General features: G+C 43.5%; 4 protein-coding genes across 4 annotated transcripts; 3 read left to right on the top strand and 1 right to left on the bottom strand.

Moving 5' to 3' along the window:
* On the top strand, window positions 1-521 carry H2AC4 (H2A clustered histone 4). Its single transcript, XM_038005790.2, has one exon. It carries the CDS (start codon window positions 64-66, stop codon window positions 454-456), a length of 393 nt encoding a protein of 130 aa, XP_037861718.1. The 5' UTR covers window positions 1-63; the 3' UTR covers window positions 457-521.
* Window positions 522-1517: 996 nt separating this feature from the next.
* Window positions 1518-3198, top strand: H3C2 (H3 clustered histone 2). The gene has a single exon (XM_073005704.1). The coding sequence runs from the start codon at window positions 1566-1568 to the stop codon at window positions 1974-1976; it is 411 nt and encodes a 136-aa protein (XP_072861805.1). The 5' UTR covers window positions 1518-1565; the 3' UTR covers window positions 1977-3198.
* A 3776-nt stretch (window positions 3199-6974) lies between these two features.
* On the top strand, window positions 6975-7376 carry H4C2 (H4 clustered histone 2). Its single transcript, XM_007973488.3, has one exon. It carries the CDS (start codon window positions 7011-7013, stop codon window positions 7320-7322), a length of 312 nt encoding a protein of 103 aa, XP_007971679.2. The 5' UTR covers window positions 6975-7010; the 3' UTR covers window positions 7323-7376.
* Window positions 7377-10257: 2881 nt separating this feature from the next.
* H4C1 (H4 clustered histone 1) lies at window positions 10258-11421 on the bottom strand. The gene has a single exon (XM_073005703.1). The coding sequence runs from the start codon at window positions 11388-11390 to the stop codon at window positions 11079-11081; it is 312 nt and encodes a 103-aa protein (XP_072861804.1). The 5' UTR covers window positions 11391-11421; the 3' UTR covers window positions 10258-11078.
* Window positions 11422-12196: the final 775 nt, after the last annotated feature.

Here is a 12196-nt window from a genome sequence, read left to right as displayed (position 1 = left end):
CTCTCCTAACATATTCTCGTTACATTTTCCTGTGGGCGTTTTTTTATTCTAGCTGAAGTAGCTATGTCTGGTCGCGGCAAACAAGGCGGCAAAGCCCGCGCCAAGGCTAAGACTCGTTCTTCTCGTGCAGGTCTGCAGTTCCCCGTGGGCCGGGTGCATCGCCTGCTCCGCAAAGGCAACTACTCCGAGCGCGTCGGGGCTGGCGCGCCGGTGTATCTGGCGGCGGTGCTTGAGTACCTGACCGCCGAGATCCTGGAGCTGGCGGGCAATGCGGCCCGCGACAACAAGAAGACCCGCATCATCCCGCGCCACCTGCAGTTAGCCATCCGCAACGACGAGGAGCTTAATAAGCTCTTGGGGCGTGTGACCATCGCGCAGGGCGGCGTTCTGCCTAATATTCAGGCGGTACTGCTGCCTAAGAAGACTGAGAGTCATCATAAGGCCAAGGGAAAGTGAAGTGTTAACGCTTCATACACTGTCAGCAGACGAAATCAGCCTAACATCAAAGGCTCTTTTCAGAGCCACCTACGACTTCCGTTAAATGAGCTGTTATGCTTTGTATTATGCAGCCCACACAGATGTTTTGAGGTGTTTTTGATGGTTTTCGTGTGGCACTTTTAGTAATTTGTCCTGCAGAAATCTAGATCCATGGAAACCTCTTCAGGAACTCTACATATGTAGGAGAAATGCTGTGCAGCACAAAAAACACAGGGGTGATCCTCGCTAAGTTTCACACACAGCAGTTACATTTTGGAGGAAGGAAATTATACCCATGGGTGCACTCCTTAAGTATTTTTAATGGAAGTGTTAAGCAAAACACGCATACCCCACACAGTAAAACAGTTTGAAAATGTCACACCATTTGCTCTAGCAATTGATGGCATACACAATTGAGAGCGTACACATTACCACTGAACATTTCAGCATGTATTTCCCAAGATAAGGAGCTTTTTTCCAGTGTGGGGGATGTTGTGCTTTGTTTTGAGGTGGAGTCTCCCTCTGTCGGCCAAGTTGGAGTGCAGTGGGGTGATAATAGCTCACTGTAACCTCAAACTCGGGTTCAAGCGATCCTCTTGACAGCCTTCCGAGTAGCTGGGATTACAGGCGGGAGCCGCCACACCCGGCTAAGAGCATTTTGTTAATTGCCCACACTACTCATGCCACACCCAGAAAAATATCATTTTAAATAAAGAACACATGCTAATTTCCCTAATCGCCTCCAATATTCTTTTTCTTTTTTATATTTTAACTAGAAACAATTGGAGGTTTCCGCATTGCTTTGTGTGGTTGTAAATTTTAAGACTACGAAGCTTTTCCAGTACAAGACTTGCCACAGTGTAATAGCAGCTAAAGGGTTAAGGAAATGACGTCAGAGTAGCTACCGTAATGAGCAGTAGCCTCTCTTAATCTTCAACCAGGCATAGAGATGGACCAATCCAAGAAGGGCGAGGGGATTTTTGAATTTTCTTGCGGCCAATAGTTGGTGGTCTGACTCTATAAAAGAAGAGTAGCTCTTCCTTTTCCTTCACAAACGTCTTTTGAGGCAAGCTTCTCTGCTTGTTGCTATGGCTCGTACTAAACAGACTGCTCGCAAGTCCACGGGCGGTAAAGCGCCACGCAAGCAGCTGGCTACCAAGGCTGCTCGCAAGAGCGCGCCGGCCACCGGCGGCGTGAAAAAGCCTCACCGTTACCGCCCAGGCACTGTGGCTCTGCGCGAGATCCGTCGCTACCAGAAGTCGACCGAGCTGCTGATCCGAAAGCTGCCGTTCCAGCGCCTAGTGCGAGAAATCGCCCAGGACTTCAAGACCGACCTTCGCTTCCAGAGCTCAGCGGTGATGGCACTGCAAGAGGCTTGCGAGGCCTACTTGGTAGGGCTCTTTGAGGACACAAACCTTTGCGCCATTCATGCCAAGCGGGTGACTATTATGCCCAAAGATATACAGCTTGCTCGCCGCATTCGCGGAGAGAGAGCGTAAACCTAAAGTCACATTTTGATCAGTCCTAAAACCCAAAGGCTCTTTTCAGAGCCACCCAATTATTCCAATGAAAGTAGCTGTGATAACTACGTTTTTGTTAATAAACTTGAACACCAAACTAATTAAGGATCCCCAGAAAGCTTTACACTATGCTCTTAAGTAAAAGAAATGTGGTTTGACCCGTTTGGCAATGTAGACTATTTCTGAGCTTCTTAGGTGCTATTTGGAGAGGTGAAGCTGTATAAGTCCACCTGTCCATCATTCAGGCCTCTAGCTTGCTATGATTAGCATTTTTTAAAACAACTTTCTAAGGCTAAGAATATAAGGGAAAAACCAGGCAAGTGGTTAACTGGCGCTTACTAGGCTCTTTTGTGAAGCTTCCAAAAGATTGAAAAGTTATGTCTCACGACTTCCAATGTCTTAAAATGCTTAGAAGAATTTTATTTTTAATTCATTTGGCTGTCCACATTAACCTGAAAGTTATTCTGGTGCAAAATGTGAGGCAGGGATCTAACTGGCTCTCATTTTATCCATAGCTAGCTACCCACTTTTCATCTGTCAATCTGTCGACCAAGCGTAATTTAATTCCTTATATATTAATTATTTTATATGTGTGGCTTTGCTTGTAAATAGTGTAGCTGGTTGCATTGCTTTGTCTCCTCTAGGATTATGCACCATGACATGCAACATTTTTTTTCCCACTACTTCTTGCCTGTAGTTATCTATTAAAATCTAGAATTTACAAATTTTAACCATTTTCTTTCTGCTGATCTTGCTTTTTGGTTTTCTGGAGGTTGGGGGTTGAATACTGGAAGAAAATTTATAGGGATGGGAATACTGAATGTAAACAAAAGTAATGTTTAAAATTTGAATATTTTATATGATTGTAGTTTTTTTATCATATAACTTTTAGATCACATTTTACAAACTATAAAACCACAGATTGTCGAACATTACAACTACTAATTCCAAAGACCTTGCCTCACATTCTTTTTTACAATAAATATTTTTTACACCTAACATTCTTTCTTGGCCTACATCTAGAATGTAAATTGATGTACCATACTAAAATCACCTGACCAACTGTCAACAACAAACCACACACACAAAATATTAAGTTTGAATTGCATTGTTTACTTAAATTCACTTGTGTTCCAGCTTTTAATAAAGCAGTGTTTGGTTTACAAAGTAATATTTGCATTTTAAAAATTATGAAAATGAATATGCCTGTGTGTTTTATATTTTGTTTTTCTTGACTCTTATACAAGGGACTCTACCTGGCACAGACATTTGTTATCCATAGACAGAGTATGTTAGAGATGCCAATGGGCTTGGTCTATCTATGCCAAGGTGACTACCCCCAAGCTCTGGGCCCAGCTGAAGGTATTTTGTTTTTTCCAGTTATAGATGTGCTGGAGCTGATGTAGAGTGCTTGACTTTTTATATTTTCTTTATCTGTAGGAAAAAGTGTTGGAGGTACGGGGTCTGACCAATAGCATAAAATAATAAAGTGATATTACTGTGTGAGGATCAGATGGACTGGGGGGTGGTAGCTCAGTCCAGCTGTTCGCTCCCTCACTTACATTCTTTGCCCTCTCCTCAACAGAACAAGGATTCTGCTGTAACTCTTCATTTACAGTTGATACTTAAAGAATGGGCCGGGCACGGTAGCTCACGCCTGTAATCCCAGCACATTGGGAGGTGAGGAGATCGAGACCATCTTGGCTAACACGATGAAACCCCGTCTCTACTAAAAATACAAAAAATTAGCCGGGCGTGGTGGTGGGCGCCTGTAGTACCAGCTACTCGGCAGGCTGCGGCAGGAGAATGGCGTGAACCCGGGAGGCGGAGCTTGTAGTGAGTCGAGATCACGCCATTGCACTCCAGCCTGGGCGACAGAGCCAGACTCCGTCTCAAAAAAAAAAAAAAAAAAAAAAAAAAGAATGGATGAAATTCTCATTTGTGAAAGACAATTTATTGAGCATTTTATATTCGTGAGTAGTGCAAACATTTTAATATCATTATATTAAGAATCTATTGTTTTTTATTAGAGGAGTAATTAAGGTGAGATTGGAGACAAAAAGGGGGTGTTGTTTGCAGAATATAACATCCAAAAATAGACCACTGTGGGATCAGGATTCTTTTGAGCTAAAGGCACTTCAAAAACAGCAATTCAAGAAGAGAATTCTTCTAACCCTTTCTTTCTGAAAACAGGAGATAAAAATTCCAATGTGAAAAATGCTTTCCTTTTACCAGGAGAAAAGAGATTTTTCAGCAGAGTCATAGATGAGATAATTCTGCACAAACACAGCAGCGAGTCATAGCCGAGAGACTTCTATACACAAACAAACCTTGTTAAAATAATCCTATTTTCCTTTAATCTCCCCATATGGTTTACTTTCTCACAATTGCCTCTCTTTAACTTAATATGAAAGCATTTAGTTTTTGCCATTTCTTTGGGTCTTCACTTATGAGGGTTCTCCTGTCCCATAAAATTTACATTACATACATTTGTATGCTTTCGTTCTGCTAATCTGTTTTATGGCAAATTAAATATCAGGTCCAGTTGGAGACCCTAACAGAGTAGAGGTAAAATTTTGCCTCCCTATAACATATTGTGTGCATTAACTGTTGATTGTTCCCAGTTGTTCAGTTTGTCAGGCCTCGGAGCCCAAGCTAAACCATCATACACCCTGTGGCCTCCACGTATACATCCAGATGTCCTGAAGTAACTGAAGAATCACAAAAGAAGTGAAAATGGCCTGTTCCTGCCTTAACTGATGACATTACCTTGTGAAATTCCTTCTCCTGGCTCATCCTAACTCAAAAGCTCTCCCACTGAGCACCTTGTGACCCCCACCCCTGCCAGCCAGGAAACAACCCCCTTTGACTGTAATTTTCCACTACCTACCCAAATTTTGTAAAACGGCCGCACCCCTAATCCCCCTTCACTGACTCTCTTTTCGGACTCAGCCTGCCTGCACCCAGGTGAAATAAACAGCCTTGTTGGTCACACAAACCCTGTTCGGCGGTCTCTTCACAGCGACGCACCTGAAACAGTTAAACAGGGTTTTTCCTGCCCAGTCATCACAAAGTGATGTTATGCTGTAGGCTGAAGTTTATAGCTAATGCTGTTTGTTTCACGGGTCCGTGTGAAGAGATCACCAAATAGGCTTTGTGTGAGCAACATGGCTGTTTATTTCACCTGGGTGTAGGCGGGCTGAGTCCGAAAAAGGAGTCAGCAAAGGTGGTGGGATTATCATGAGTTCTTATAGGTTTTGGGATTGGTGGTGGAGGTAAGAGCAATGTTTTGGGGGCAGGGGATGGATCTCACAAAGTACATTCTCAAGGGTGGGGAGAATTGCAAAGAAACTTCTTAAGGAGACTATAAAGTACATAGGTCTGTTAGGGTGGGGCAGAAATAAATCACAATGGTGGAATGTCATCAGTTAAGCTATTATCACTTCTGTGGCTCTTCAGTTGCTTCAGGTCATCTGAATGTATACGTGCAGGTCGCTGGGGATATGGTGGCTTAGCCTGGGCTCAGAGGCCTGACACTGTTGAAGCCTAAAATCAGTTTTGGTTTGTTAGATTTGGGTGAAAAGGCTAAGATTCTCAGACAAAGAAGTCAAGTTTGGGGTGCATTTTTCAGACTTAAAAATTTAGCAGTAGCCCTTCCAGTTTTTCCAATAGAAGTGATTTACGAATGTTTTCAGAATTTAAAACAACAGTGAGAAGCGTGTATGGAGATTTGAACTACACTCCAGGCTTGGCTATAGGAAAGCACAAAGGCTTCTATGATTATGCACCTTGGAAAAGAGAACAAAGGAATATTTTCAGACAGTTTTAACATGTCACATATGAAAAGCAAAAAAATCTGTCAACACCTTGTACGTTATTACACGCTATGATTTTATAAAAACAATCCTTACTAATACACACATAGTTGCTGCTAGCGATATGGTGTTGGTAGTAAAAACCCAAAAATGAGAGTTCAGGACAATATCCCAACTCTGGGCAGATTTTTAAAGTAGTTATATCTAAAATTAAATCATATTATGTAATATTTATTTGTTTTCCATAGTCTCTGTTCTCATGCCTCGTTCACATTAACTAATTAAAAGTTCCCTATCATCATAACCCGATTTACAGAAGGAGGCATGGTTGCAATGTAACATAGCTAACAATCACCCTCTTCTGAATGAGACAGTACAGTGTGAAGGACAGCAAAACTCCACCCCCATCCTCTTAAGGCTCTGGCTGGACCAGCAAATTAAATTAATATAAAACAGATTAACAGGAGAAAGGTATATGCATTTATTTAATACAGGTTTTACGTGACACAGGTGCTCTCATAAGGAAATGAAGGCCCCAAAAAGCAGTTAGTTACTTATATAATGAATCGGACAAATAGTAAAAGTGTAAAAATGCGTTAAAGCAAAGGCTAGAATATGTAATTGGGTAGAAAAGCAACCAGCAAGTGCTAGTGCAAGGTTTGTACAGAATTCTCTTGGCCTTAGCCTCCCATCCTTGAGAAGAATGTTGCTTTTTTTAAAGTACAGTGAGAACATCGTTCATATAAGATTCTCAGCTACTGCTTCTAAGAAACAGGTCAGATTTCAACAAAACAGGAGGCCAGAGTAATCTTTTCACACCTGCTCTTTTAAGTACCTTTAAATAGTCAATATGTCTTCAAGCACTTGAAAGACTTAAAAAGTCTACCACTCTGGCATATTAATGAAAGCTCTTAATATAAGCCCTTATTAAAATTCTCAGTCGAGGGTATAGCCTCAGATTCAAATAGTAGTGTCGTAAACGGGAGTGAAAAACTAAAGGGATTAAAAAGTGAAACTATTGTGTTGTCTCTCACAGTCCTTAGGTCACTGCCCCACGAGGGGCGGAGCAAAGGGTGAGGCAGCAACGCCTCCTTATCCTCGCTCCCGCTTTCAGTTCTCAATAAGGTCCGATGTTCGTGTATAAAAGCTCGTAGCTTGTCTTTGTTTTTGTATTCTTTCTGTTCAGACTTGCTTGAGTATGTCTGGTCGCGGCAAAGGCGGCAAAGGTTTGGGTAAGGGAGGCGCCAAGCGCCACCGGAAAGTGCTGCGGGATAACATCCAAGGCATTACTAAACCTGCTATTCGGCGCCTTGCTAGGCGTGGTGGAGTTAAACGGATCTCCGGTTTGATTTACGAGGAGACCCGAGGCGTTCTCAAGGTTTTTCTGGAGAACGTGATCCGGGACGCCGTGACATATACGGAGCACGCCAAGCGCAAGACTGTCACTGCCATGGATGTGGTTTACGCGCTCAAGCGCCAAGGACGCACTCTATACGGTTTCGGCGGTTAATATTTTAGTCAGTTTTCCGTCCAATAGGCCCTTTTCAGGGCCGCCCACTCCCTCTCAGAAAGAGCTGTGATCGTATTCTTTAGGAAAATCTCAGCTTTACTCAACCACTTTGCCTAGTAAGAACAACTACAGGCCGGTTGGGAGAGACCAGGTTCTTAGGGCTTGAGCGGCTGCTAAAGCAGAAGTCAGCTGAGCAAACGCGGTCTCTGGGATAAGGGAGCTATGAAGTTTAATGCTATGGTTTTGACACTAAAGGAACTTAACAGTGCAGCGCGAGTCCGATAATGAGTCGTTCAGCTTTTTAGTTTTAAAAACATTGCATTATTTGTACGGGAGTCTTAAGATGCCAGCCGGCTGCAGGTGATTAAGTGGATTAAAACAGATGTCAGGTGTTTCCCAGGCGTTTGACTTAAGCAACGTCAGCAAGTTCTATACATTTAGCCTCCCTGGTAACACCTGCCCTCAACCGCCCCCCTCCCCGTAGCGCCAGAAGCCCTTACTTCCATTTTTAGTTGAGCTTGGCGTCGTGCTGAGTGATGTCACCTACCCTCTCCCCCGAGCAAGACTGGCAGTTAAAGCTGCTTTGCTATTTTCAGTCCTCAGGCTGGAGGCTGTCCTAGGCAGGCTGCCTACGCAGTTTGTAAATTCCCACTTAGTAGACTAAGGGAGTCTGTTTTATAAATACTCACATTTCCTCTGACTCCGAGGTCCGTGGCAGTAGCTATAAAATGGAAGCCGCTTCTGATACAGGATTCTTCGATGACTCTTCCATATTCACTGTACCTGTCAACCCAACGGTCTTCTATTCCTGCCTTAAATTGGAAATTCCAAAACTGATTTTTTTAATTGTGCAAGTTTCAAACTGTACGACCTAGGAAGTGTTTCAAAGTTAGGTGACCAAATTTAGAAGTCAGCCAAATATTCAGCATCTTCGATTTAATAAATACATAGAGGGCTACTTCAGCAAAAAAACAACTTTGTTGTCTGGTTACTTTGCTAACAAGCCTCTCCCCACAGGAGGACATAGTGAATAGATAGTTGAGTAAGTGAGTTCGGGTGAGAGGTCTGAGCTGGAGATAAAAATGTGGCAGACATCAGCAGATAAATGCTGAGACCGGATGAGACGGCTAAAAACTGAAACAATGTAGTACAGCATTGTTTGCAGTAGTAAATGAGTGGGAACTGTAAAGTTTTCATCAGAAGGGACTAGAGTGTGATCTGTATATCCATAAAATAGAGTATCTCTACATAGCCCTACTAAAGAATGAGAAAACTGTACTCCACTACATACTCTGGTGTATTCTGGCTCAGTTCTTGGACTCCTTTTCTCGGCTAACTCAACTAGCCTCACCACTTACAAGCTCTGTGTTCTGTGAAATAGTTTATGTTCAACAGAACACCAAGGCCTAGCTGTAAGTGCCACGTTAACTTCTAGCAATGCCAAAGCCTGTGATAGTGGCAGCTTCCGGCTGTTTCTCATTCCCAGGTTGCCTAACCACCTCTCCAAATTCTGTTTGCTTCCACCCACTTCAAGTTTCAGAACGAAACATAGAGCTTAAGAAAAATAGGCCTGGCACGGTGGCTCACGCCTGTAATTCCAGTACTTTGCAAAGCTGAGGCTGAATGAGATCTCATCTCATTCAAGCCTCTCCTCAAATACCAACCTTAAGAAAGAGACCTCCCATAATCATCCTTTGTAAAATAATATGCTTTTCTGCTCATTTAGCATATGGTATATAACTGACTATCCTCAATAGCATATATATATATAAAATTTCCCCACCTATAACTATATATGTAACAATATATTTAACAGAACAGGGCTGACATTTAACAGGTAGTTTATAGAGGTTTGTTGAATGAATGAATGCTTGAATCTTCTATGTAAGTCTCCAAGCTCCCCACTAAGCCCACTAGAATGCTAACACAATCAATTCCCCATCTCTCATTCCTTGACCTGCCACTGCCTGAAGCAATCAGTGTGCAGTTTCTCTTTAGAAAATCTGGGGGTTAGTCTAGGGGCTGCGAATTAAGCAACATTATCTTCGTTCTGAACAAGGACTGCATGAGTGTTAGGATTGAAGAAGGCCCAAGGTGGTGGCGAGTATGCCTAAGATGAGTATGACCTATCAGCAATGCTATGAGCTAAAAAGGCCAGGCAAAACATAACAGGAGCTAGTCATGGCTATTGTTACAGTGGCTGTAGCTCCCACATGGGTAATCTATATCCACACACCCCTCTACATTGACTCTGGAATTCAGGAAAGGGAATTAAAATTTGCTAACTTATGTACCCCAATGTCTACAACAATATCTGGCATACGAGATCAATAAATATCTTTAAAATACCAGCTAAGAAAGGCATAAAATGATCCACACTCCATACTAGGCTCATTTTTGCTCCTCTGATTCCAGGATGCAGCTATGAATTCTCTCCATTGTCAGTTTTAAATTAAACCAAGCTGGGTACTCAAGAAATGCTGGATGAAAACTGTCAGGTGGAAAACAGGACCTCAAAATACAGAGGAATCCATCACTGAAGCTAACGTAGTGAGGCCGAAATCAGTCCTCTATAACAATGAGCACAATGAGAGGCATTTGTGAATATTTACTCAGATGAGAGTAAGATATTTCCCTATTAGCTAATCTCAAGTTCACATCTGTTTTCCAGCTGAGTTCTGAAGCTAGACGTACTACTGAACACATAATTGCATCAGGAACATCCTTTAAAACTGTGGCTACAATGACTTGACTGGACAAACCCCAGGCTTCCAGGTTTAGCACAGGTGGCCCTTCACAGACCAACATTGCCTATGCTACCAACCTCATGTCCTGCCACCCTGCCTGCATCATTTCTCTCTGCATATATAAAAATATGTAAGTGTATATATATAAAGAAATCAGCTTTATTGATATTTAATATACCATAAAATTTGCCCACTTTAGGTACAATTCAATGAATTTTACCATGTTTACTTAGTTGTACAACCATCATCACAATTTAATTTCAGAATATTTCTATCACCCAAATTTCAATTTCTACGTAAAGGGGGAAAAAAAAAGGCTAACTGCTGAAGGCCCGGTAACACTGAAAAAGGTGACTTTTCTCTATAAAACAGATTTTCATCGCCCCTGAATTTAGTGTCCTGGGTATTCCAGGAGTCTAAATGGGGTTTCAATTTTCAGGATCTTTTAAATCGAGGCAAATTGTATTGGTGGCAATAAATTGAGTATTGCTCTCAGTACTGATTGAGGGATACTTAAAAGTCTCTGTGATTTTATTTCCTAATCGCTAAAAAATAAAAATTAGTAAAAAAAAAAAATTTTTTTTTTTACTAAAACAGGGTTTTGTCCTTTCTCAATAAGCTTTTTAGCTTCTCCTCCGACTCTCCGGCTTGCCTCAGGAAACATTAGCTTATCAGTTCTGATTGGTTGACAGCTACGAATGGCGCTCACTGATTGGGCAGCGCTTCTCTTTGTCCCTTGGAAACTAACACAAATTTTAAACTCAATGTTTTTCCCACTCACTCTATTCAGAGTTGGAATGTCTTTGCTCCCCTACCCACATCTAGTGAGTGAAGGGCAAACTTGCATTTCCAGTAATCTTTCCTTTCTAGTATGTCAGCTCATTATCATTCACATTAACCATACATTGAGCTTCTTGGCTTAATGGATACAGCTCTTCTTTTGTTTAGTTGGGCGGCCCTGAAAAGGGCCTTTGGTTCAGAAATGCAAGCTGGGGAGAAAGCAGCAACCTTAGCCGCCAAAGCCATAAAGGGTGCGTCCCTGGCGCTTGAGCGCGTAGACCACGTCCATAGCAGTGACTGTCTTGCGCTTGGCGTGTTCCGTATAGGTGACAGCGTCACGGATCACGTTCTCCAAGAACACCTTGAGCACCCCGCGAGTCTCCTCGTAGATCAGACCAGAGATCCTCTTGACACCGCCACGCCGGGCCAGACGCCGGATGGCCGGCTTGGTGATGCCCTGGATGTTGTCGCGCAACACCTTGCGGTGGCGCTTGGCACCCCCCTTACCCAAACCCTTCCCGCCCTTACCACGTCCAGACATGATTTCCTAAGAAGTGAACCAAGAGCAAGTGAGAGAGAACAGGGGAACCGATCTTTATATAATCTACGTTACCCCTCCCCCACCCCCAGCGGACACAGAATGAAAAGCGCGCAGGCGGGAAATGTGACGCCTACAGTCCCCTCCCTCAACCCCTCCTCCAAGCCCCAGGAAGTGGCGGGAGCAGCGGTTGGGGGAGGGTGGGGAGAAGGGGGTGGGACCAAGCTGGCTTGACCAATGACTTTTATTTTCTTAACAGAACTACAGGCTTTGAGGAGCTGGGTTAAGAATTAACCAGAGAGAGAGAGAATAGGGGAACCGATCTTTACGTTTAGGGGTAACCGAACATTACCCCTTCCCCCACCCCCAGCGGACACAGAATGAAAAGCGCGCAGGCGGGAAATGTGACGCCTACAGTCCCCTCCCTTACTCCTCCTCCAAGCCCCAGGAAGTGGCGGGAGCGGCGGTTGGGGGAGGGTGGGGAGACGGGGGTGGGACCAAGCTGGCTTGACCAATGACTTTTATTTTCTTAACAGAACTACAGGCTTTGAGGAGCTGGGTTAAGAATTAACCAGAGAGAGAGAGAATAGGGGAACCGATCTTTACGTTTAGGGGTAACCGAACATTACCCCTTCCCCCACCCCCAGCGGACACAGAATGAAAAGCGCGCAGGCGGGAAATGTGACGCCTACAGTCCCCTCCCTTACTCCTCCTCCAAGCCCCAGGAAGTGGCGGGAGCGGCGGTTGGGGGAGGGTGGGGAGACGGGGGTGGGACCAAGCTGGCTTGACCAATGGCTTTTGTTTTCTTA

This window comes from Chlorocebus sabaeus, chromosome 17, assembly GCF_047675955.1.
Source record: "Chlorocebus sabaeus isolate Y175 chromosome 17, mChlSab1.0.hap1, whole genome shotgun sequence".
Taxonomy (NCBI): domain Eukaryota; kingdom Metazoa; phylum Chordata; class Mammalia; order Primates; family Cercopithecidae; genus Chlorocebus; species Chlorocebus sabaeus.
The sequence above is the reverse complement of the archived record's forward strand: the minus strand, read 5'-3'. Positions and strand labels throughout refer to the sequence as shown.